The sequence below is a fragment of the Sminthopsis crassicaudata genome, chromosome 2 (assembly GCF_048593235.1).
Source record: "Sminthopsis crassicaudata isolate SCR6 chromosome 2, ASM4859323v1, whole genome shotgun sequence".
In the NCBI taxonomy this organism is placed as follows: domain Eukaryota; kingdom Metazoa; phylum Chordata; class Mammalia; order Dasyuromorphia; family Dasyuridae; genus Sminthopsis; species Sminthopsis crassicaudata.
The window spans coordinates 465,462,500-465,486,712 of NC_133618.1; the positions used below are offsets into that span (position 1 = coordinate 465,462,500).

General features: G+C 41.0%; 1 protein-coding gene across 6 annotated transcripts in view; it reads right to left on the reverse strand.

The window, feature by feature from the left end:
- Positions 1-24,213, reverse strand: part of DENND1A (DENN domain containing 1A) — a 701,497-nt gene that overhangs the window by 25,382 nt on the left and 651,902 nt on the right. For 4 of the 6 annotated variants that reach the window (XM_074293045.1, XM_074293043.1, XM_074293040.1 and 1 more), the window contains 2 exons: positions 20,071-20,130; positions 9,905-9,993 (listed from right to left, as the gene is read on the reverse strand). In XM_074293045.1, the coding sequence (XP_074149146.1) occupies positions 9,905-9,993; positions 20,071-20,130 (149 nt within the window). The remainder of the gene's footprint in view (positions 1-9,904; positions 9,994-20,070; positions 20,131-24,213) is intronic. The other 2 variants (XM_074293044.1, XM_074293042.1) reach the window with 1 other exon arrangement.

Genomic DNA, 24,213 nt, shown 5'->3' on the forward strand with positions numbered 1-24,213 from the left:
GTCATCCAGCACGATCGCTATCCAGCCGAGCGCCCTGTCATCTATGAATTTGGCTCCTTGTTGGTACCGTGCCGGCTCTTTCCTTGGCTGAGACAGATTTGGGGGCTTTCAACTAGCCTGCTAGAAAACTCCTTCCTTCTGGCCGCAGTTCGGGGCCCAAGGCCATGGTAATTGGAGGCTACTGTTGGTCCAATGAAGCCAAAAGGCTGAGGTAGCTCTAATTCTGGGTTAATGAGTTCGGCTAGCACAGGAGAAGCAGCTTTCTCTCTTTGAGGCTGTGTCATTATGATTTCTGTTAAGTCTTGCATAATTTCCAGAAAAGTAACACACGGAGACTGGGGAAGTGATGGCAGCTTTAGCCAGGCCAAAACCTTTTTGACTTGTTAATTGCCCTCCTGGCCTTCTGCTCTTGCATGTTAACAGCCAGCCTCTTGGCGAGCCTTGGAAGGCTGCCAGTCAAGGGCCTGGAAGAGAGATGGGCTGCTGTATTTCTGCCTATCCGACCCGCCGTGCCGGGTGGGGGTGGAGAGGTCCAGCTGGCATCATGGAGACACACGAGGCCATGGTGGTAGGAAATGCTCTCGGAGAACTGGAGGGACAGGAGGCGGGAGTGTGATCTTTCAACACATCCCACTGGTCCTGGCTGGGGCTGCAAGACTTCAAGCATGGAGGTCTGTCTGTTTGCTGAGGTGTTGCTGCTCGACAGTGACATTGGGGTACTGTCCCAGCTGTGGCTTCCTGGGGGGCTTCCACATTGAGCGAGCAGGGGGATGAGGAGAAATGAGAACAAACTCCTCAGGGTCTCCATACAGCTCAAGAGAGAATAATAGAATGCCGAGAGCTGAGGGTGGGTACCTCAGCAGTCAATGGACCTACTAGTGTTCTTTCTTATATAAATGTTAAATGGTTTATTTACTTATAAGTATCAGTCCCAGACATAAACAGAGAAGCTGCAACGCACAAACACCACATAATTCTGAATTTCTCCTAAAAGACAGAGTAATCACTAAAGTATTGTTTGTGTGAAACTTGCCTGCATAGATTCTGATTCATGTGACTGAATAATGCTTATGGAAGAGGCTTCCTGTGTTAGTGAGGTGATGATCCTGGCTTCTGGAAGTCTGGAACATGAACCCCAAAAGATTTTCCTTTCCCTGAGGGAAAAGCTTGGAGTCCTGGAAGGATGATGGAACTTTGGTTTGAAGTGTTTAGATCCAGGAGGCAGAAATAGGAACAATATGGAGACGGGGAGGGGGATGAAATTACAAAAAGGCAAACTGAGGCTTAATGTAAGGACAGATTCCCTATTAGCTCTGTCATAAAGTAGAATGGGATGCTCAGGATATAGCAGGGTCCCCCTTAGTAGAGGTTGTCAAGCAAAGCCCGGAGGACCACTTGTTGAGAGGATCACGCAGAAGGTGTTCCAGTTCAGTTAGGGATTGGACTAGCTGAACTCCGAAGCACCTTCCAACTCTGAGCTTCTGTAGGGGGAAAACAACCTCGCTGAAGGTGACAGCTGCTCTCATCACACTACCTTTCTCATGAGGAAAATCATCTTGCTATGCAGGAGATCTTCCTAATACACTAAGGCAGCAGCACAGCAGAGTGTAAAGTAAAGCTGGGTATGGAGTCTAAGGATCTGAGTTCAAAATCCTGAATGTGATACTTGCTAGCTGAATGATCCTTAGCAAGACATCAAGTTTCCTGAGTCTCAGTTTTCCTTTTCTGCAAAATAGGCCTGACAATAATTGTATTAGTTATCTCACAGAGAAGAAACTTTCTAAATCCTAAGAAATAGGAGTTCCTATTAAGGTATTCCTCTACTCCAAAAACTTCAATAAAATATATGTAGAAATAGATACAGACCTTGCTCCTAATTTGATAATCTGGCTCCAAAGATTGCCCAGCCTGTCCTCCTATTTCTACCTTTTGAAATTTTTCCATTCCTTTAAGGTCTACCTCAGGTGTCCTTTCTCCATGAGCTATTCTTGCTCTAGAGGTTCCCTCCTCATTTTTCTCCTTATACTCTACATGGTCTTCTCCTTGGCATTTTTCTCACACTTTCTTATTTTTGCCCATGTCAATCCTCGCTCAAGTCTTCTCTGTCCTTATATTCCCAGGACCTTGCACAGATTTAAATATACTACATACTTAATAAGTGATTGACCAATTGTATTAAATAAATATAATAGCAACATCTACATTTTAAACAAATGGAAAGCCTGAGAACTCACCTGATACCATGAGACCTGGATAAACAAAGGGAGGCAGGGAAAGGAACTCATCCAGGAGTGAAACGAGAACTTCCTTTTGTAGATGGTAGGAATGAGAGGATCTGGGGTAGAAGGAGGTTTTGTTTCACATTTTTTCTCTGCTCTGGGCACCTACGTAGGTAAAACTTTAGGAATTTTTTGTTTTAAAAGAAATGTTTAGAGAGAGAAGTTATAGCATTATAGAATCCTAAAATGCAAGAGCTAGGAGGGTCTCTAGAACACAGCAAAGAAAACATTCAAAACACAGACTAGTATAGCTCAAAGTGACCCTGGCCTACAGAATGTTAGATCTGTAAAGAGTGTAATAGAAGATGCAATGATTGAAGAGAAAGGGGTCTTGAAACAATGCTTGTTCAGGCTGGAACATAGAAGGTTGAAAATGCAGGGGGTCTTAAAGACCACCCAGTTCAACCCCTTCACTTTATAGATAAGGGGCTGACCCTAAGAGACTAAGTGGCTAGTGGGATGATACACAGGTAGCTAGCGTAGGGCAGGATAAAACTAAAACCTAGGCCTCTTATTTCTGAGGCCAGAACTCTATCACAACATGCCATCTCCCATATGAACTTTCTACCACTGGCTTGCTTGGCAACATCACTTTCCCCTATTTTTTTAGGGACTTTCTAGTGGTAACACAGAAGGTCAATTTTCAGGAGCCACTTAATGCTTCCCACCAAAGGTCAGAAGCAGTCCTCAGAGTCCTTTGCAATCTAAAATTAACTAAGCCTGCAGACTTTCTCCACATCTGGCATTCCCCCTCTCTCTCATACCCGTGTGCTAGATGTGGATCCTCTGAGGAAAGTGTGCCCTTGGGGTTATAAGGTCAGTCAGTCAACAAACATTTATTAGGCACCTACTATATTGCAAGCCCTATATTAAATATTGGGGACATAAATATGAAAAAAGTTCTTGATTTTTTTTCAATTAATTTTTATTGCTATCTTCTAATTATCATCAGTGTTTCTCCCCTTTCTTTTTCCAGAGAACTATCCCATACAATAGTATTTTTTAAAGGAAAAAAAACCCAGCCTAACTGTACTGAAAAAGTCCAAAACCTTAGGCAATACTCTTAAACTTCCCACCTCTGTGAAGGGATGGATTGGGGCTGTCTTCTCTTATTTCTTCACTGGAATCCTGCTTGATCATTGTAATTTTGTTACATTCATTTTTGATGTGTGTGTGTGTGTGTGTGTGTGTGTTGGAATTTCTATTAAATGTCATAGTTTTTGCACATATTGTTTTCTTATTCTAAATCAACTCATGTAGACCTTTCCATGATTCTCTGTACACAGTTCCTACAGTAAAGTAATTGTATTTCATTCACATATCACAATTTTTTTTAGTCAATTCTCAATAGATGGATGTCCACTTTGTTTCTCTTTCTTTGCTATCATAAAAAAAAAATGCAGTTATAAATATTGGTGTGTGTGTGGGGGGGAGACTTTCTTTTTGTTGACAGCTTCCTTAGGGTATAAACCCAGTAATGGCATCTCAGGTTCAAAGGGTATGGAATTTTAGTCACTTTATCTGCATAATTCCAAATAGTTATTTCCATAATGGTTGTACCATGTTTTAGAGTGTTTATTCTTCTCCAATCCCTCCAACAGTGACTATTGCCACTTATTGCCAGTTTGCAAGGTTTGAGGAGAATGAGTTTACAGGCTAAGAAGACAATACACAACAAGTGGAGGGGAGGGCACCTGGAGGATGGGTATGATGGAGTCTAACTGAAAGGAGTATAGCTGGATGGGAAATGAGAGAGAACTTGAGGACCCTCTTTAAAGAGTTCTTTGCTCTGCTCTCCACCCCTTCAATCAGAGGCACATCCCTTATTAAATGTGAGTACCAAGGCTGATACAGTCTCCAGGATGATGAAGTTCTTTGGGGACATGATATCATGGAAAGAACACTGGACTTAAGAGTGAGGATATTTAAGTTGGAGCCCTGGCTCAAGGGAACTGCATAATCCTAAATAACTCATCTAGATCCTATGAGCCTCAGTTTCCTAAACCAAAAAAATGTCAATAACATAATTCTAACAAAGTCTACTTCCCAGGGCTGTTGGGACTATAGCAATTTGAAATGAAAGCTCCACAAAAGTGAGAATTATTATTATTGTTATTTGCCCTCTAGAGGGGGAGGCAACAGAGGGGCTGCAATCTACCCTTTATTTCCTAATTGTATATCTAAGACAGTCAGAAAATTAAATAGGCCTCGGTGGAGTAGAACTGAGGGTCCAATGGGAGTACATTAAGAATACATTTGAAAATAATTGATTTGGGGTCAGGGCCCCTGTCTCATGCTGAAATGTTCCCATATAAGGATTAACAAGGCCACCTTTACTGAGGTTAGAGCTGAACAGCGACATAAATAGGCCTGACGGATGTTGCTGATGCCCTATGGCCATCTTGGCAGATACTCCCTATGCACCTCAACCCCAAACCAGCCCTCTGCTTGGACAATACAGGTCACAGGCTAAAATCCTTTGGGAGGGGACTGAATATTCAAGGAATATTATATGGAATGAATTGTCTTGGGGGAAGGGCAATAAATTTCAAAGATTTCATAGGGCTTAAAGCTGGAAGGAACCTTATATATCAGTTAGTTTATTCTGTTTTACAGAGGAAAAAAATTAAGACTCATTGAAGAATACAGTTACAAGGATACATATATAGCACAGTTGAGATTTGAATCCAGATCCTCTTATTCCACTGTACTAGTCAAGGTCTTTAATGAACTACTTGAAGGAAATGTTTTAGCAGATTTATAATTTTAGTTCAGGTTGGATTAGATGATAATTTTTCTCATTTTACAGTGTTTAGGTTTCAAAGGTCTTTCCTCAAATAATTCTTATAAGAAAAGAAGTACAAACACATTTATCTTCCTTTTATAGATGAAGAAACTGAGACACAGAATTGAAGTGACTTGATCATGGTCATATATGACCAGGACATATTGGGATTGAGAACTGATTCAATTCTCCAATTCAGATCTTTGGCCCTGGCCTAGTTACATTTTTCACTCCACAGACCTTTAGTCACCAACTCCACAAACTGATGCTTATAAAGAGGAACTATGTGATTATAAGATTACAAATTTAGAGTGAAAGAGATTATCTAGTCCAATCCTTTTATTTTACTGTTAAGGAAACTGAAGCCCATAAAACTTAAATGACTTGTTTAAGTATAGCAAGAATTTTACTATGGTTCTCTTACTTCAAATTCAATAGTATTTCTGTACCACGTTACCTGTCTTGGCCCTGGATTGAGATTAGGTTTGGGGATGGAGGAGATATGTATGGCAGCCCAGTCTTTATGGTCAGCTAGGTGGTTCAGTAGATAGAGGCCAGGCCTGGAGTCAGAAAGACATATCTTTCTGCCTGAAGACACTTACTAGCTATGCTTAATTGTGTTTGTCTCAGTTTCCTCACCTGTAAAATGAGCTAAATAACAAAATGATAAATCACGCCACTATTTTTGCCAAGAAAACCTCCAAATTAGGTCACAAAGTATCACATATGGCTAAAACATGACTGAAAAACATACATGCCTTTGAAAATAGAACTTTTCATCTTTTTCTAATGGCTTTTCATAAAACAATTTTCATTTAGTGAAATGTAAAACAGAAAAAAAAAAAAGCTAATATTGTTCTTAGGCTGCACAGAGACAAGAGAAAGTCCAGATGCTCTTTGCACTAATTATATCATATAGGGAGTACACTATACAGTTCTAGGCACTACATTTTAGGAAAGTGACAAGTTAGAACAAATCTAGAGGAAAAGTAACTGAGTTGGTGAGAGAACTTGAACTAAAAATATTTAATCTGGAGAAGGAAAAAAAAACCAGAGAGATAGGGGGAGGAGTGAAGGAAGATGGCACAGGATAACTGTCCTCAAATATCTGAAACCATGTCATGGGGAAGAGAGATTATTAGACTTATTCTGATTGGTCCTAAGTTAGAGCCAAGGAAAAATTTCCTAAAAGATAGTACTTTCCTACAATGAACTTCAGGAGAGAGTGAATTATCTACCCCTAGAGGAAACCAAATTAAATACCACTCTTCCTAGATGTTGTAGAAAGATTCCTGTTTTGGGGTTGGACTATTAGATAACTTCTGAAGTTCTTCTCAGCTCTGAGAATCTGTATTCTAATGTTCTATTCCTTAGGTTAAAAAAGATGGAATTTTTAAAAAAAAGTCCCCCCCCCCCCCATGTAGGATCTGACTACATATTGCAGAACCAGGATTTCAACTGAGAAGTCTAGGACCACTTTTTCTGACTAGCTATAAAATGAAGAAAAAAAGACAACACATTTGGACTTTTAGACTTTAGAAGTCAATCATAGAGTTTTACAGCTGCCATTCAACTTCTCATTTTATAGACAAAGAAGTCGACTGTCAGAGAAATGAAGTGATTTATCCAAGATCATACAGCTCGTAACTAGTATAACTAGTACTTTGGTCCTTCTGCTTTTGAATGCAGCCTACCATGATGGTTATGGTCTGGGGGACAAATCCCTGTTGCTCAAGTTTGGAACCCAACATGTTGGACTTAATCTACTTTATCCTTCCCTAATCACTGTTAATTACTTAAAACATTATTGGGAAGTTAGAATTGAGATATGACGCCCAGTGGCATTGAGAAACCACACGGGCTTTGTGCGTTTCAAATTGCATTTTGCCATCCAAATCTCCCAAATAGAAGATGCCCTTCAATGTCCACAGGAGTTTCAGTTAGGTTTAGTTGGTATTCTCCTGGAGAAGTCAAAAGTGGCCATGGTCAGGACCTATTAGGCTTCATTTCTTGCCATCTCCAGTTCTCAATTCTCCCTGTATGATGCAAGCAGATTGCTGTTGTTGTTGTTTTTAGAACAATATTTCATAGCAGGCCTGTTTTATTAAAATATATTTCCCTCCCCCCACTGGATCCTTCCTGTGTTTGCAGGAGTTGGTCCTGCCAAGTTGAAGTTGGTGACAGTTGAGAAAAACACATGGAAAGGCTGTTTATGATGTACATGGCATTTGGATGTGGAGAGGCAAGAGGGAGGAGGATAGGGTGACAGAAAGAGACACTTAGGAAAACACTGGGGCTGCACTAAAAATGTCACTGGCATTATGGGAGAGTGGGTGTACTGGGTATTTTTCCTGGAGTCATTTAAAATAAAAAAAAGAAAACACACACACACACTCATTACCATTCCTCAGAGCAAAATGCCAAAACATAATCCTTTGTCTAAAACCCACAGTAGGATTTTAAATTTTATTTATGACTACGATGGCCTTGGCTGACACTTCCCTGAAGAGCCAGCGTGCTCAGACTCATGCCTTCACAAGTTTGATCTGCTCGGGCCTCTCAGTGCCAGAAAGACACAAACTCTAGGAGGCCTCCGAAGAGCCCGGCACCCACAGCACGGCACTTGGGAGATGGGGCTGGGGCCCTATCTCTGCCTCCCACTAACTGTGACTTTGGGTAAGTTATTCTTACCTCAGTCTCCTCATCTGTAAGAGTCATTCCTGAACTGCTAGCTTCAAAGAAATACTGGCCCCAGCGAGGCAGACGCACTAATTTTACAACCGAACTCTGAGAACTACCACTGTCTTTCAGCTACAACGGCCTCGGTGAGCGGAGGACTCACGGGCTCTTCCGCGAGGCGGCCCTGGGCCTCAGCGGGCGCCTCTGGGAGCGGCTGTGGCTGGCCGCATCCCCCACGTGGGCGCCTGATGCTCGGGCCACAGGAGAGCCGTCACCCGCCCCGGTGCTCAGGAAGACCAAGAGCCTGGGCAGGCTGCTGCAGCTTTGGAGGACCAAGGGCCATACCGCAGAGAAGGGCAGGGAACTTAAGGAGAGAAAGCCGTGAGCCGACTATAAACAACACTGGGAACATTACTAAGTAACTGTTTAAGTGGTTTCTGTGTAGGAAATACCGGCGGCTGCATTTACCTGACTAACGAACAAGTGAGAAGAAGAAAAGACTCACTAACCCACCCCTTCAGGCAGCAGTTCCATCGCCCAGAACCCTTTGGGCTAGTCTAAATCCCACAGTGCGGTCTGACGTGGCGTCCGGACCCAACCGGGACAGCGGGCCGGCCGGGATGGCGGAAGAAGGGGTCTGTCCCGGGAGGCCCAGGAAGAAGGCCCTTTGCGGCGATGAGGAAAGCCATCCACCAGGGGGCAATCTCATTCCACCGCTGGAAGACCGGCAGTCACTGCGCCTTTTCCAAAGGGGCCGGTTCCTTCGGGCAGAGGAGGTGGCCGGGACCCTCCTGTCCCTGACCTCTTGCCTATTCACTTCAGAGATGTTTGCCCATTTAAGACCGTGACTTCCCCTTCACCCCAGTGCCCGTGTGTCTGAGGAACTGAAGCGAACGGACAACTCTGAAACTTACTCTTCTTGCAACTTTAAGTTAGGAAGCATTCCCCCTGAAGGGGGGGGAGCCCTGGGCCTGGTGCTCTCCCAATTCCTGGGGAGTGCTCCAGGCGAGGCTCCTCCTCCCTCTCCCCTGGGGAGGGTGCCTCCATTTCCTCCTCTGTAACATGGGATTGGTTGGGTTCATCTGGATCTCAGTGACTTTTCCTGACAACTTCCCACCGGTGCCTCTTGCTGCCCACCCGGAGGCTTGAAATCATAGTACCTGCAGAGCCGGAGCCCGCTGCAGCCCGAGCTACCACAGCCCCTCGTCCCCACGATCGTGCTGCGAGTGAGCAGTACCAGAAGGACGCCCGTTCTACAGAGGAGGATGGGGAGGCTCGGAGAGAGTCTGGACCGCAGTGATCCGCCTTCAGGCCTAGCTGACACACAGCACTTACGTGAATGTGCAAGCTAGAAGAAACCTGTCCAAGTCTGAAGGCGGGGCAGCCCCGAGGGGGACTCTGCTGGAAGAGTCCTTAGTGCCTGCAGACAGGAATTGAAGAGCTAGGCTCAAATTCTAGCTGGACACTCACCACACCTTTGCCCTCACCCAGGGTCAGTCTCCTTCTCTGTAAAAATGCTGGTTTCAGAATATATTTCTAAGGTCCCTTATAACTCAAAATTCAGTAAATGTTGACCTACTTCTCCTTTAACGTTAGTTTGCTAAAGAGGAAGGAGAGGGAGAGAGGAGAACATGCCCGTTGCTTCTCTCACAGGTTTGTTGGGAAAAAACACTTTGTGTGCTTAAAGAGTCATAGACAGTATTGTATGGTTCAGCAGCAGCAACAACAGCAAAACATGAATCTTGGCACTGTAATCTAGGCAAGTTCTCTGCGCCCCTTCCCCGGTCTGGGAAACATCTACGGTCACAGTTCTATGGCTCTGCACTGCCAAGACAACAGTGGAGAAACGGATTCAAACTGAATGAATTTCCTTCAAAGTGTCTTTGAGCCCCTCGACTTAAAAGCCTCGGGTCCAGGCGTCACAGTTAGAGACCGCCTCTGCCGCGGGCTCTCGCCTCTGGACACTCCCCACACAAGGCCGCGATGGGAGAAGGACGTCTGCTCCCAGAGCCACCTGTCTGGGAAACACCCAGCCTGACCTCATGCAAGCTGGGGGGGGGAACAGGAGGGGAAGGAGAGGTAGGGGCTCCACAGGGAAGATGCACCGGCTTCTGCTTGGCTCACTCTGCGGGATGAGGCGAATGACGTGTGTCATACTCACTGGTCAGGGCTTGACACTGAAGTTCTCCGACCTTCCATGGTGACGTTACTCTTTGGTCGCTTGACAACTTGAGGTCTTGGCGGGCGGACCTATAAGGCAGAGAAAGAGAAAATCGCCAGGGAGTGAGTTGGGACATCGGGGAGGAAGATGCAAAGTCTGACAACAGCACCCTCAAAAGCTGAAATGGGTCACCTGCCAACGAATAAAAGGCAAACATCTCACATCAACTGTATGTCAGCAAGATTCTGTTCACTTCAGAGAGGTTTGATCATTTAAGACATGAAATCCAGAATTTGAATGGACCTTAGAGATTTATCGAGTCCAATTCCTTTACTTCAGAGAGGAGGACACTGAGTCTTTCGACGTCAAAGTCAGCACTCTTTCCACTTCATCAATAACAAAATGAAATTTAATGTTTTCTATGTGTCTAGGAACTTTGATAGTGATTTTCCCTCCCTGATGCAAATGGGGTTAAGTGACTTGTCCGGGGTCACACAGCTAGGAAGAGTTAAGTGTCTGAGACCAGATTTGAACTCGGGCCCTCCTGACTTCAGGGCTGGTGCTCTGTCCACTGCGCCATCTAACTGCCCCAATAGTGATATTTTTAAAGACCATCCTCATAGCAATGCTCTTGAAGAAGGCACCTGGGCCAAAGGAATTGAAAAAGTAACGAGAAATTTCCTAGGCTTGTCCATGTGAATGAGGCTTTTATTCAGTTGCAGCTCGTATAAAACTTCCATGTGGCCTGTGAGATACCATCCTCAACAAGCAATTAACCACAGAGGTAGCATGGCATAGTGGAAACTGAGCTGCTCTTGGAGTAGGCAGACCTGTGTTCAAGTCTGGAATGTTACTTCCTTCAGTGCCCAGGGTAACTCCCGAAGACTGTAAAGCACATAGACGGGGCCACTTTTATGTCTTTTTAAAATTTCCAAAGTTCCTTCCATCTGTTATCTTATTTCAACCTCACAATCATCATGGGATGCTGGGAGCTCTGGTTCTGCCCTCTGGGGCCAAGCAGAACAAGTCAATCACTCTTCCACCTGACAATACTTAAAATACTTAAAGACAACAATCATATTCTCTTCCCTCCAAAGCTTTTCAGGGGCTAAATATCCCAGTTCCTTCAGTTATTCCTCATCTGTCATGATCTTGAGGTCCTTCCTCATTGTGCTGGCCCTCCTGGAAACTCTTCAGTTTTCCACAGTCTTTCTTAACCCTGCGTAGATGCTGATTTAAGAGGGTATTGGTTGTTCATCTAAGTCTAAGCCCTATCAGATATTACTTATGTAAACTTCCTTGAGTCTCAAGTTTACTATCTGTTAAATGGGAATCTTCCTTGCACTTCCTTTTAGGGTGGTTAAGAGGAAAGGGCTTTGTAAAATTTAAAATACTATTGAAATGAGTTATTATAAGGGTTGTGGTCAAATAACAGAGCTGGGCAGCTACACAATTTCTCTCTGGCCAAAATGGCTGTAATTTCCAAATTCAAAACTACATATTATATATGTATGCATTTATATATATATATATATACATATATATATATTTGTTATTGAAATTTGTTACATTAAAAAAAAAACACCATTGACTTCTTTTGTTTTTAGATCACATTAATTTCAGATATATCTCTTTTCTCCTTTACTCTGAAAGCCACTCCTTTTAAAATTGAATAAAAAAGAAAAAGGAAAAAAAAAGAAATTTAGCAGAATTAACACATTAGTCAAGTCTGACAGTATAATAGGATACATACAGTGCCCCACACTCATAGTCCCTCAACTGTGCAAAAAAGAGGAGAAACATTTTTAGAAGAGTAATATTAATAGTTGACATTTAGATAGAATGTGCTTTATATATACACCTAATATATCTGATTATATATACATAATTATACACATATACATACACACATGTGTGTATATATGTATATGTGTGCTCATGTATATACCCCCCCCCCCACCAAACCTATATAGTAGCAGGATAGCTATTATTTGACCATCAAAAGCATGAAGAAGCAGAGGTTATAAGTAACTTTTTAGAAGTCCAACAAAGAACTTTCTTGACAACTATCTTGGAAAGACAGAACAAGTATTATTACTCCCATTTTCCTGACATGAGAAGCTGAGGGTCAGAGAAATGCTGTCTTGCCCAGGGTTACACAATTAGCAAGTGACAGAAACAGGAGTGGCACAGGTAAGGCAATTCCCCAAGTCTTCAAACTAAATGTGAACTTGGTGATCACCAGCTCCATTCTCCATTCGGACCCAAATAAGAATTCCTTCTACAATTTTTGTGACAAGTAAGTAGTCATCTGGCATATGTTTGAAGAACTTGAGAAGAAGCCCATTCTCTCTACATTTGGTCATAATGCCTCCCAATGTCCTTACTATCATGTTAACTTTTAAAATCTCCATTTTCAAACTGAAGTTACAAAGCCACTCAACCTTCCCAATTTTCTTTTCAGACAAAGTGCTATCTGCTTACACTTCTCCCATTTTTGTATTTGTGAAACTAGTTTTTTTGAATCCAACTTGTTAGATTTAGCCCAGCATGCCAATTATGCCTCCTAGCTTTGGGTCATCTAAAAATTTGATAAGCATGCCATCTATATAGAAAATGCCAATCATATCCAGAGAGAGAATTATGAAGACTTAACGTGCACTGTAGTATAGCATTTTCACCTTTTTTGTTTGTTATTTTCTTTCTTTTTTCGTTTTGGTCTGATTTTTCTTATACAGCATGACAAATATAGAAATATGCTTAAAAGGACTGTACATATTTAACATATCAGATTGCTTGCTGCCTTGGGGAGAGGAAAGGTAAGGGAGGGAGGAAGAAAAATTTAGAACGCAAAGCCTTGCAAAAATATATATTGAAAACTATCTTTACATGTATTTAAAAAATAAAATGCTACTGAAATAAAAAAGAATACCATCTATACTTTTATGTAAATCATAGCATATAGTCAACATATTACTGTCTTTTCTTTAAGTTCAGCCATTCAGTTAAGTTACAAATTCATGTAATCAGATGATCACTGGGTCCACATTTCTTCATATTGTCTATAACAACATGATAGATTTTGTTGAACACTTTACTAAACACCAGGGAAACTAAATATGCAGTGTTCCCCTGATCTTCTAATTTAGCAATACTGTTTAAAAAAGAATATGAAGTTAGCCTCACATGGCTTGTGCTGGCTCAAGCCATGCTGATTCTTTGTAAACCATCTCCTTTTTCTATATGTTCATTGACTACTCCTTTAAAAATCCATTTAGGGTTTTTCCAGGAAACAAAATCAAGCTGATTAGACTACAGTTTAGCTAGGGTTTCTTGGTCTGAGTTCATGAACTTAAAACAAACAAAAAACCCCCACAACTTTTTTTTGATGACCACATGTCAATATAATTTTCTATTTCATATGCACTTTATGTTACATATTTAAACACATTATTCTGAAAAGGGGTCCACAGGTTTTGATCCCATTGTTAAAATTGTCCATGACACAAAAAAAGTCAAGGAAGTGCTAATTTATTACTGTCTCTCTTCTCTTTTTTTGAGAATCAGGACATTTGCTTTTCTTCAGTTGTGAGACACCTTTCCCACTCTCCTCAGTCACCTGAAGGTCCCTCAGAATAGTTTGGCAATTCCACCAGTTTTTCCACCACCCTGGAATGTAGCTCACTCATTCTCTGTAACTTGAATTCACTGAAGGCAGATTGGCATTTTTAAAATTTATGTTGCATTTCAAGCGCCTATTAGCTCTATTCATTCTGTCCTTTGTAGTACTGGGATAATTTTCTTTGGCAAAGAAACAGAAGTGAAATAAAAATTGAATGGTTCGGCCTTCTGTCAGTGCTCTGTTATCAGAATCTTAGCCACCTTTTTCTATTCCTTTTTTGATCCTCCTTTCCTCCAAAACACAACTACTGAAAAAGAAAATCCAAACAACCAAAAAACTAACCACCATTGCTCCACCCCAAGTCCCAAACTTATTCTTATTCTTGTATTTCTTCATCAACTTTGGATCATTATAAAATTTAGTGTTCTTTCTACTGTACTATGATAGCTGAAAGAGGAAGGAAAACAATTACGATGGGGATACCAACATCTCTACTTTTCCCCCCATTAAAAAAGGGAAAAATAACTAAAATTAAAAGCAAATCTGGAATTGATGTTTTTTCAATGTGCTCAGACACATTCTAACACCTGTGTCTAAAACCTTCAAGCCCGGACAGTGGCTGGATCCTATTAAATCCTTGTCAATATGTATACCTAAGTCTAGCAAATGACACAGGGATTGTCACACTCTGGGAATGATGGACAACTTGGGTATGATGGAAAAAGCAATGGGTTTGGAGTTAGTAAGGTCTGAATTTAAACTGTGACCCTTCTACTAACTTGCTTACAGTTTGGGCTGTGTTGGCATTGTTTCAGCTTTCTTATCTACAAAATTGGGATAATAATCATGCTGTGGTATCGCACTTGATAGCATGGTTTCTGTGAAAAAAGTGCTAAATGCAATAGCAATCAGGATTACTAATATTCTTAAATCTCTTTGAGCCTTGTTTTCTCCACCTGTATATAACAAATTTAACCATTCACCTTTCTATGGTGATTTAAAGTGCTTTATTCATAATTACCCTGTGAAGCAGGTAATATAAATATAATTATTCCCACCATATGGAAGAAGCTGAGGTTCAGAGAAGTTAACTGATTTTTGTCCAGAAGTTAACCAAGTGAATACCCAGGGTCATATATCTAATATGTGTCAGAGCTGGAATTCAAAACTAGGTTTTTGAGCTCGAAATTCAGCATTCTTTCCACTGTACCACATTGCTAATAGGGATTATCTTCCTTGCACTCTCTCACATGTCTGGTGAGAAAAATTCTCTGTAAATGGTAAAGCACTATAGAGATAGGAACTATTATTATTAATCTCTGTTGTGGTGAGCAAAGTGCTGTAGAAATGGGATATGCTGTTATTATTTCAAAGAAAGAGTGGAGGGCCGGGATGATGGGGAAGCTCCTAGGGGCGAGGCTGCCTGCAGCTGCTCCTGGAGGCGATGGGAGTAGGGAGGCTGCAGGAAAGGTCAGATGTGAAGGTCTGGGGGATCAGTCCTCACACAGGGCTGTTCCTCTCTACAATAAAGGCAGCTTAAGAATGTGAACTTAGAGCTAGAATGGAAGGATTAAGTTTGTGGCAACTTCGACTGAACTTGCAACGTGGTGAAACATGGGGAAAAGAACAACAGAGCTAATTAGACGAGCTGAGCTGTCAGAGTGCAGCTGAATGGCTCAGTGCCAACAAACAAAAGGAATGGGGCTGGCAATCAGCAGGATCGATGGAGGAGACTGCTTCATTAGGGATGATAAAACAGACAGAGAGGGGGAGAGGCGAGGGGGACAGAGAGGGACAGAGAGAGGGAGAAGGGGGGAAGCAGAGGAGAGGGGGACAGAGAGGGAGACGAAGGAGGGGGAAAGATGGGCAGAGAAAGGGTGGAGGGGAGAGAAAGAAAGAAAAGAAGGACAGTAGTGGAGGGAGAGAGAAGAAAGGGAAAGAAAGAAGGGGAGGAGAAGAAATAACTGAGGATAGGAAGGGAAGAGACACAGAGTGGAAGGGGGAAGCGGGAGGGAATAGAAAGGAAGGAGAGATGAAGATGAAATGGAGAGAGGGGCACAAAAGGGAAAAAAAGGAGGCAACGGCCAAGGGGAAAGGGCTAGAGAAATGAAGGGGCAGAGGATGGAGAGAAAGGCAAGTAGGAGAGAGAGACACACACACAGAGAGGGAGACAGACACAGAGGGAGATACATACAGAGGAAAAGTGTTTAATTAAGCTGCAATAGGAAGATGATGCGCAAAGCTGGCTTGTCAGCATGCTGTGAACACTTTCACCTTTCTGGTTCTGCTTTCTTTTTGTGTGTGTGTGTGGGGGAGGTTGGGGGAAACAACATACACACGTATGGCCCCACCAGTGTTATGAGACCAGCAGCGTCAGGGGAGAAAATGCTAAGAAGGATTTAGAGCCCTGTTCAAGGGGGACTTCAGGGGAAAGTTGGGAAACTAGCCAATTCCCCACTGGATTTAAAACCTGAGAAATCTAAGTCGGCAGGGTTAAATGTGTATTGAATACAAAAGCGCAGAGTACATTTGATTTTAATGGGGAGAGAGGGGGAGAGAAATAATAAATACGAAGCTTATAAAGAGCTTCACATGCAGTCAGGAGAGAGTCAGCCTTCCCCCTCCACTCTCCACCCCCTCTTCCCACTAGCCTTTAGTACTGATGACATTTTCAATGCTTTCTTCTTCTTCTTTTTTAAATAAAGAAAACCCAAATATCCTGGTAACATTTGAACTCCAGCCATAGGTGACTAGGTACAAAGCTGCACCTTACCCACCCTCCCCTATCTTTTGGCTGCAGCCCCTCCTACCAAAGGAGCTGATTATATAATGAGCCTTGCTAGGTAAAACTTGCACCCATGATATCTGGTGAGAGCAAAGCACTCCACAAGTTCTAGGAGGGAAGATGACATGATCTTGGGTAAAGAGGTTCCCCCCTCTACTGCTATCTGTTTGACCCAGAAAAAGCCTCTCCCTTCTGTAGACTCAGTTTCTTTACCTGGAAAATGAGGGGTGGAATGGCCATAATGATCACAAAGATTCCGTCCAGTTCTAAGGTTCTTAAGAGTCCCCCTCTCTTCCTGTCTCATTTATACAATAGCAGCCATGGATGTGGCAGCTTGGAGCTTTGACAAAGGAGTATGTTCAGCCCTGCTTACAACCCTGAGGGTTTTTATTACCAAGATTCTCATAAACTTTACTCTTCGGACATTTAAGTCACAAAGAGTGAGAGTTCCTAGGGTGACCGATTGGGTTCTGGACCTTTGGGGACTCCAGTTACTCGCACCTCTCTCACTTCTTCCAAGATCTAGGAGCAGCTTTAAGGGGCCCCCTAGTTCAACCTCCTCTTTTATTGGGGGTGGGGCAGCCAGGGTTAAGTGACTTGCCCAGGGGCACTTGACAGCCAGTGGCAACCATCTGGAGACACACTCTAACCCCGGTCCTCCTGACTCCAGAGCTGGCGTTCTATCCACTGCCCCATGAGCTGTCCAGAAACTTCCTCATTTTAAGGCCCAGAGAAAGACTCGTCCAAGATCACACCATCAGCCCATGTTGCCCAGAGGGATGAAAGGGAGAAAGGACAGAACAAGAAAGTTCTAAATAAGGTTCATGTAAACATAAACACATTTTGGCGGCAGAAGTACGTTCTAATCATCTCACTTTGCTCCTGTAGCATCCTCTGTTCCACCAGCACTTTAATGTCGCAGCTGAAATACAACTGGTGCTTTTCTTACGGCAATGTTTACTCTCCTAACCTGTTATCAATCACAGAGGGAGCAGAAACAGTTGACATGAACAGATCATCCCAACAGCTGTAATGTACTGCAGCTGAAAGATTAAATAGAGCCAGCAAGATGTGCTTTGATTCAAATGGAAACAACTGAATCACATTGCCCAGAGATGCCTCCCTGCCCCTCCTCCACACCTCCAGGATTATTAAAGGGATTATGCTAACAAAGACCTCAGTGAGTAAAATTCCAAAGGGCCACTCATTGGATAACTATGGCTTACAAAAGTTGGCAAAAGATTTAGTTCTTTACTCCTCTGAATGAAGTTTATTATTATTTATTATTACTATCTTTATTAAGGTATTTTTAATAATAATAAATATTTATAGGATGCTTAAGATTTACAAAAGACTTTCCCAACAACCATCAGAAGAAGTGGAGAGTATAAGATAATGGTTATTCTGATATTATAGAAAGGCTCATGGGAGTTAAGTGAATTTCCAATGTTTCAGTTAGAAGTGTCAGAGCTAGGATTTGAATCCAAGTTTCCAAACACAGAATTTGGAGTTAGGGTACCTAGATTTGAATCCCAGCTCTACTATTTTACCAGTTGTGTGACCCTAGGCAAGTCACTTAATATTGTAGGGCCTTCAATTTCCTGAATTCTGTAAATAAAAGTACTGGATAAGACCATCTAGTATCCTTCTAGCTCTAAATCCTCTATCAATTTCTGAGCTCTTCATTGTACCACACAACTGCTTCTAAAAAGTAGGGGGCAGAACCATTCAAGTTAATTGGTGGCACCAATTTGTTGGACTTGGTGTGGAAAAAGTATTTTAGAATAATTTAGTCAAATCTTATTTTATAGTTAAGAAAACTGACTTCAGGATAAGTTAATTTATTTGCCCAAGTCAACCAACTAGTAAGCATACAAACCCAAATATTTTGGTGCTCAATTCAATGCACTTTCCAAAGCTGATTACAGTCCAGTTAATTGAAGGTAATCTGTAATTCCATCAAATTCAATCTTGAATCACTCATACAGTACAATCATGATAAAAACATTCATATTCACCAAGAGTCACATATATACACACTGTGAACAGAAAGGAAACTGACATCTGCCTCACGGATAGTGGAACACCCAAACTGGAAAAGGGGAATGTTAAAGAGACAGAGTAACATGCGTCAATGATTAAAAATGAAGCAGTACTCATGAACCAGATCCCCTAGCATACTGCTGTCTCCATAGCTTTCACAAGTTCTAGAATCTGGATTTAGAAATTCTTATTTACTTAGGAAGCAAACAATCAACACACACATACACACTCCATGCCCATTCAGTGGGAAGGAACTGGATTAGATTATCTCTAAGGTGGGGTTTAAGATTCTGTTTTGACATTCTGTATTCTATATCCTTTTCAAATATACTTTTATGTGTTCTAAGATCTCTTCCAACTATTTTCAGGTTCTAGCTAACATTTTAAAGACTAACATAGGTCATCGTTTTAAAATATATATATATTATTTTTTTTTCAATTACATGTTAAAACAATTTCTTAAAACATTTTTAAAAAAGTTTTGAGTTCCAAATTCTATCTCTGCCTTCCTCCTAGAGACAGTAAGCAATCAGATATGCTATTAATGTAGGTTATAATGAATGATCTCCCCTACAAATAACTTACAGCCCCACATTCATCCCAGATAACTCTAGTAATAGCTCTTTGTCTTGCATTTTAAATGAAGTTCATTCCACTTCTGCAGTGCTCCTAAATGCCTTTCTTCAGGCCTAAAGGCCTGTCTTCACTTGAGCAGGTTTGATAATCTCTGAATGTTGTTTACTTTTCACAAAACAGAAGGCATCCAATGTATTTCCAAACCAGTGTTTGGAGAAATTGTGGACTCTGCTGCCAGACTCTTACTTCTTTTGTAAAAAATAAGTCTTTTCAAACATGGCTTTAAAGCTCATGGGCTAAAACATCATAGAATTTAATCATAATTCCAGATCATAATTATATAGCACTCTATACAATTTTACAAACTCTCCATTCTATATAAGTTTACAAAGCATTTTCTTCATAATAGCCCATGATGTAGGTAGTTAGGTATTACTATGTCTCCTTTGTAGTCAAGGAAACTGAGGCACAGAGATTGAATTGTAGGTTGGAAGCTGAACCCAAGTATTCTTACTCCAAATCTAGCTCTCTTCCTATTCTCTTATGTTGTCCCATTTTGGAGCTGGAAGAGATCTGAGAGAACAATTAATTAGTCAGGGAATTGTGTGACTTGCAAAGAGAAACTCTGAGACATCTAGTCCAAATTTTTTCCTTATTCCTTGTTTTACAAAAGAGAAAACTGAGGTTCACAGAAGGAAATGTTCAAAGTGATAAGTCTAGTAAGTGCACAGAGCTGAGATATAAACCCAGGTCTTTTGACCCCAAACCTGATGCTCTTTTTATGATACCCTATTACCCTCTTAGCAACCCATTCATTTTACAGAGGAGGATACTGAGAAGTCCAGTGCCTTAGGTCAGAACTGGGATTATTCCTCCCATTCCACATCCAGGGCTCTTTCCACTAGACCACTCCCAGAATCTGATCAAAACAGAATCCACGCCAAGGAAACAGCACACGCAGCAGCCCAGCCACCTTTTCATCCACCTTGCAGAACTTGTCAAGAAAAAGTGAGAGGGGAGAACCCAAATTCTCACAGAGACTGGCAAATCCAGACTGCCCGAGTTTAGTAATGCTGTTAGAGAGTGCGGTTCAGGCAGTGTTAGGCAGGGGCAAGGGAGGCAAAACTGCCAGCTACTCACGGGCTGCGCCCAGCGCTGGATCTTGGGAGGAGGAGGCCGAGGAGGACAAGGTCTTTGAAGCTGGAAGTGGAAACTGAAACCATCAGTACATACCAAGAGCATTTGATTCTCTTTATGTTCAAACCAGGGAAAAAAAGATTAGGCCGGGCAAATTTAAACAAGGCTTTCAGCTTTTCCTATGGAAATCAAAAGGGCTAGACAATGTATCCCTCCCAGGACTACCTGAAAACTGATGGAATTATCATCACTCATAATTATCATAAAACTACTCACTTTTTATATGGCTGTAACATGCTTTATATCCATTATTTCTCCCAACAGCTCTGAGAGGTAGGCAGAGAAAAGATTATTATTCCCATTTTATAGATAAGGAACGTGATCCTCAGAAATAAAATGCTCTGCCCAAAGACAGGAGGGCTAGGAGGAGGAGGGGCTGGATCTTAAATGGACGCCTGCTGACTCTTAAGACTGGCATGCTTTCCGTACCACACAGTTCCAGTAAGCAGTTTGCCTGCCTCAGAAATGTAGACTCAGAATAAAAATGGCTAGCTGTAACCGAAGCAGCGATGATTTGTTTATAGAAATGATGAGGTTTACACGCTGGCAATTCAGGAGCAAGTCCTCAACACCAAATAGTACAAAAGGTTTATTTTTTAATGAGTCTGGAATTAGTGATCAGTATAGATTATGCAAAGTAACAATACTAATTATATAACATGTCATTTCCACCAGTAATTATTTAGCACCTTTTGACAGCTTTTAAGACATCTGATTTGGCTAGAATAACACAGCAGAAGCTTCATGGAGGGACAGCTGACCAATTCATATACTATGAATATAGACCTCAAAACATCCTGAAAAAGTCAACTAATAAACTGTACTGGTTCTGGAATATTCTTACAAACCAAAGCCCCTATCAACATAAAATTAGAATGTTTTAAATAGATGTCACCATGTTAAATATTCTGAGGATCTACGCGGCATTAAAAAAACAAGACAAAAAAATTCAAAAAGATAGAAACCTAGCACAGGAGTTCAAGAGGCTGACTACACAACCATTTTCCTATTTGCTACTAAGGTTGTACTGAAGAAGTTTTCAGTGCGAGTCTATATAAAAGAAGCTTATGTTCTAATACTTTTAGTAAGCTACAAAAAGCAGTTATTTTATCCACTTACTTAACAGTTCATAGAACATTAAATATAAAAGAATAAAAGCATATAATAATAGGATAACAACTGGAACATTTCTATCTGAACTTTATAGAAAATGATTAAAAGGAGGAGGAAGGGAACAAACATTTATTAAACACTTAGTCGGCACAAGGCACTGTGCTAAGAATTTTACAAATACTATTTCATTTGATCTTCACAATAGCTCTAAGATAGATCTATTATTAATTCCATTTTAAAATTGAGGAAACTGAGGCAGAAGATGAGTGAGTTGCCCAGGGCCTCATGGCTAGTAAATATCCAAAGCTAATGTGCAATCTAACTAACTTGAAAGGCTCTAATTATGAATACTTTAAATAATACAATGATCAGTAGACTTGGCTTGGCATATATTTCTATAGAAATATAACCAAGTCTTATTGAGCTGTATAAATTATACATAGGCCCAGTTAATGTTATTGAAATCTTCAGAATATCAGTTGGCAAAGTATTGTAGCTTTGTATAATCAAACAGTATTTTTAATGTACATCATTGGTATTTAAGGGATTGTCTGCAAATGATACAACTGGGAGAGGAACCAACAAAAAAGAATCCGAGTCACTGAGCATCCTGGAAGAAGTCATCGAACTCTTTCCTGTTAATCTCCCTTCACTGTCAGTTAGACAATACTGCATTAGCCAAACCATCTAGAGAAACTCAATTCTCCCACTTTTTTAGTAATCATAGAATCTAATATTTCAAAGCTGGAAGAGGCATTAGAACATGGAATGTTAGATCCAGAAGGAAGCCTAAAAATGTTCTAGATCAGTTTCTTCTATTTACAGAGTAAGAAATTGAAGCCCAGGTATATAACACTAGTTGGCAGATATCACACATCAATTTAGTAGCAGAGTCAGAAATCAAGGTGCTCTCTGTAGGTTTTGTGGTCTTTCCACTGCACCAGTCTATTTTCCCTAACATCATCCTAACATCAACCTAAGAACTTTTGGGAAACAATGGAGAAAATAGGTTTTTTCCCTAGGTCAAAATACTATTTCATTGAATCTTACCATCTCAGAGTTGTAAAAGATTTCAGAGATCATCTAAAACAAACATCTAAAACAAAACACACATATGCATGTATACACACACATATGTATTTGTTTTTCATGTATATGTATAAGTATATGCATATGTATATAAAATATAGGACCTAAATTTCCACTCATAATCTCTTTTTGTCCAAGAAATTTTTTACACAAAATCAGGTATGTAGTAGATATATAAAATAGGTATAAAATCAAACATTTACTGATAATAAATCCTAAAGAACTTTGTTTTAAAACAATTCTCTGGTATACATATAATTTTATAATTTATTAAAGATGAAAGCAAATTGCATATGATTGAGATCCATGTACTTGTTTATTTTTTTTATTTTTTTCCCCCTGAGGCTGGGGTTAAGTGACTTGCCCAGGGTCACACAGCTAGGATGTGTTAAGTGCCTGAGACCAGATTTGAACCCGGGTCCTCCTGAATTCAAGGCTGGTGCTCTATCCACTGCGCCACCTAGCTGCCCCCTGTACTTGTTTATTTTTACATAAAGAGCTACATCTTAGCGGAATATTTGATACCTTTTAATGTTGCCAAAGTTTTTAAAACCCCCACATTTGGTGACCTAACCTCATATGGGATCATGATCCACAGTTTAAGAAGCACCGATCTAATACAAACCATACCTGAAATATTAACATATAATATCTCTGCCTATACACACATATGTGTGTACATATATACATACACACACATATATATATTTGTTTCTCATGTATATATATATATATATGTTAGGATTGTGAGAACTCGGGTTGTCTGGACGGTGACAAGGTGAGAATTCAGGTTTTCTGGACAATTACAAGGTGAGAACTCAGGTTGACTTGATAGAGGGGGCAAGCTCATTGGCTGGGGTGGTTCTTCCCAGAAGCCCTTGCATTATCCCACGCCCATTCTCTGGGAGAATAAAAGAAGAGGACTCTCAGAGAAAGAGGAAGACTCTCTGCATACATCAGGCCTGACGGGGCTCTCTGCAGGAAGGGAAGTCACTTCTAAGGACAAGAGTTAACAGCAACTACCTGGAGACAACGGTTCACTACAGGAAGAAGAATCTGTCTGAGAGATTTGAGTAGACACAGCAGATCTCTTCCCAGAGAGCGATCCAGCAGCTTCTGGAGACGACAGCTCACTACATATATATATAAAAGTATATGCATGTGTATATAAAATATAGGACCTAAATTCCCCCATACTATTCTAGGAAAAAAATCTATATGAAAATACTTTGATTCTTCATTTACATTATTTTAGCAAGGAAATAACACAAATCTCTAGAAGGGATCTTGGAACATGAGAAAGGCCTTTAAAGGACAGAATGCTACAGATGGAAGGAATATTAGAAAAAGTCTAGTTTATCCTGGACTTGTAAAGTTTATTGAGACAAAGAGACAGATTTCCTAATGTCCTAGTGAGATGGTCCCATACTGATCAAATCTTTGAGCTATATATCTATCCATCTAATTTTCCATTACTCTCCACACTTTTAGTACTTGCTACTAAGGTAGAACTCACTAACAAATATCCAGAAAATAGTATTGTCCAAGTATAATATACAGCAAATACTGTCCCTTAGGGAAAGGTGAGGCACAAAACAGAGAATATTCTCATCTCTACTCTGGGACTTCATACTTCCCACACTTTGCTGACTCCAAAATTATCATTAGCATGGGTTGTTGTTGTTTGTCCTTTGTTCTTGAAGAGGATCAGGACATCAGAGGGTGATGTCATGACAGGCAACTGAAGTGGATTTCAGTGAGGAAGGGATGTATATTCGCAGTGAGTGGTGCAATGGATACTGCACTGGGGCCCAGAGTCAGGAAAATCTGAGTTCAAATTTAGCTTCAGACCCTTACTAATTGTCTGACTTTTGGCAAAGTCTC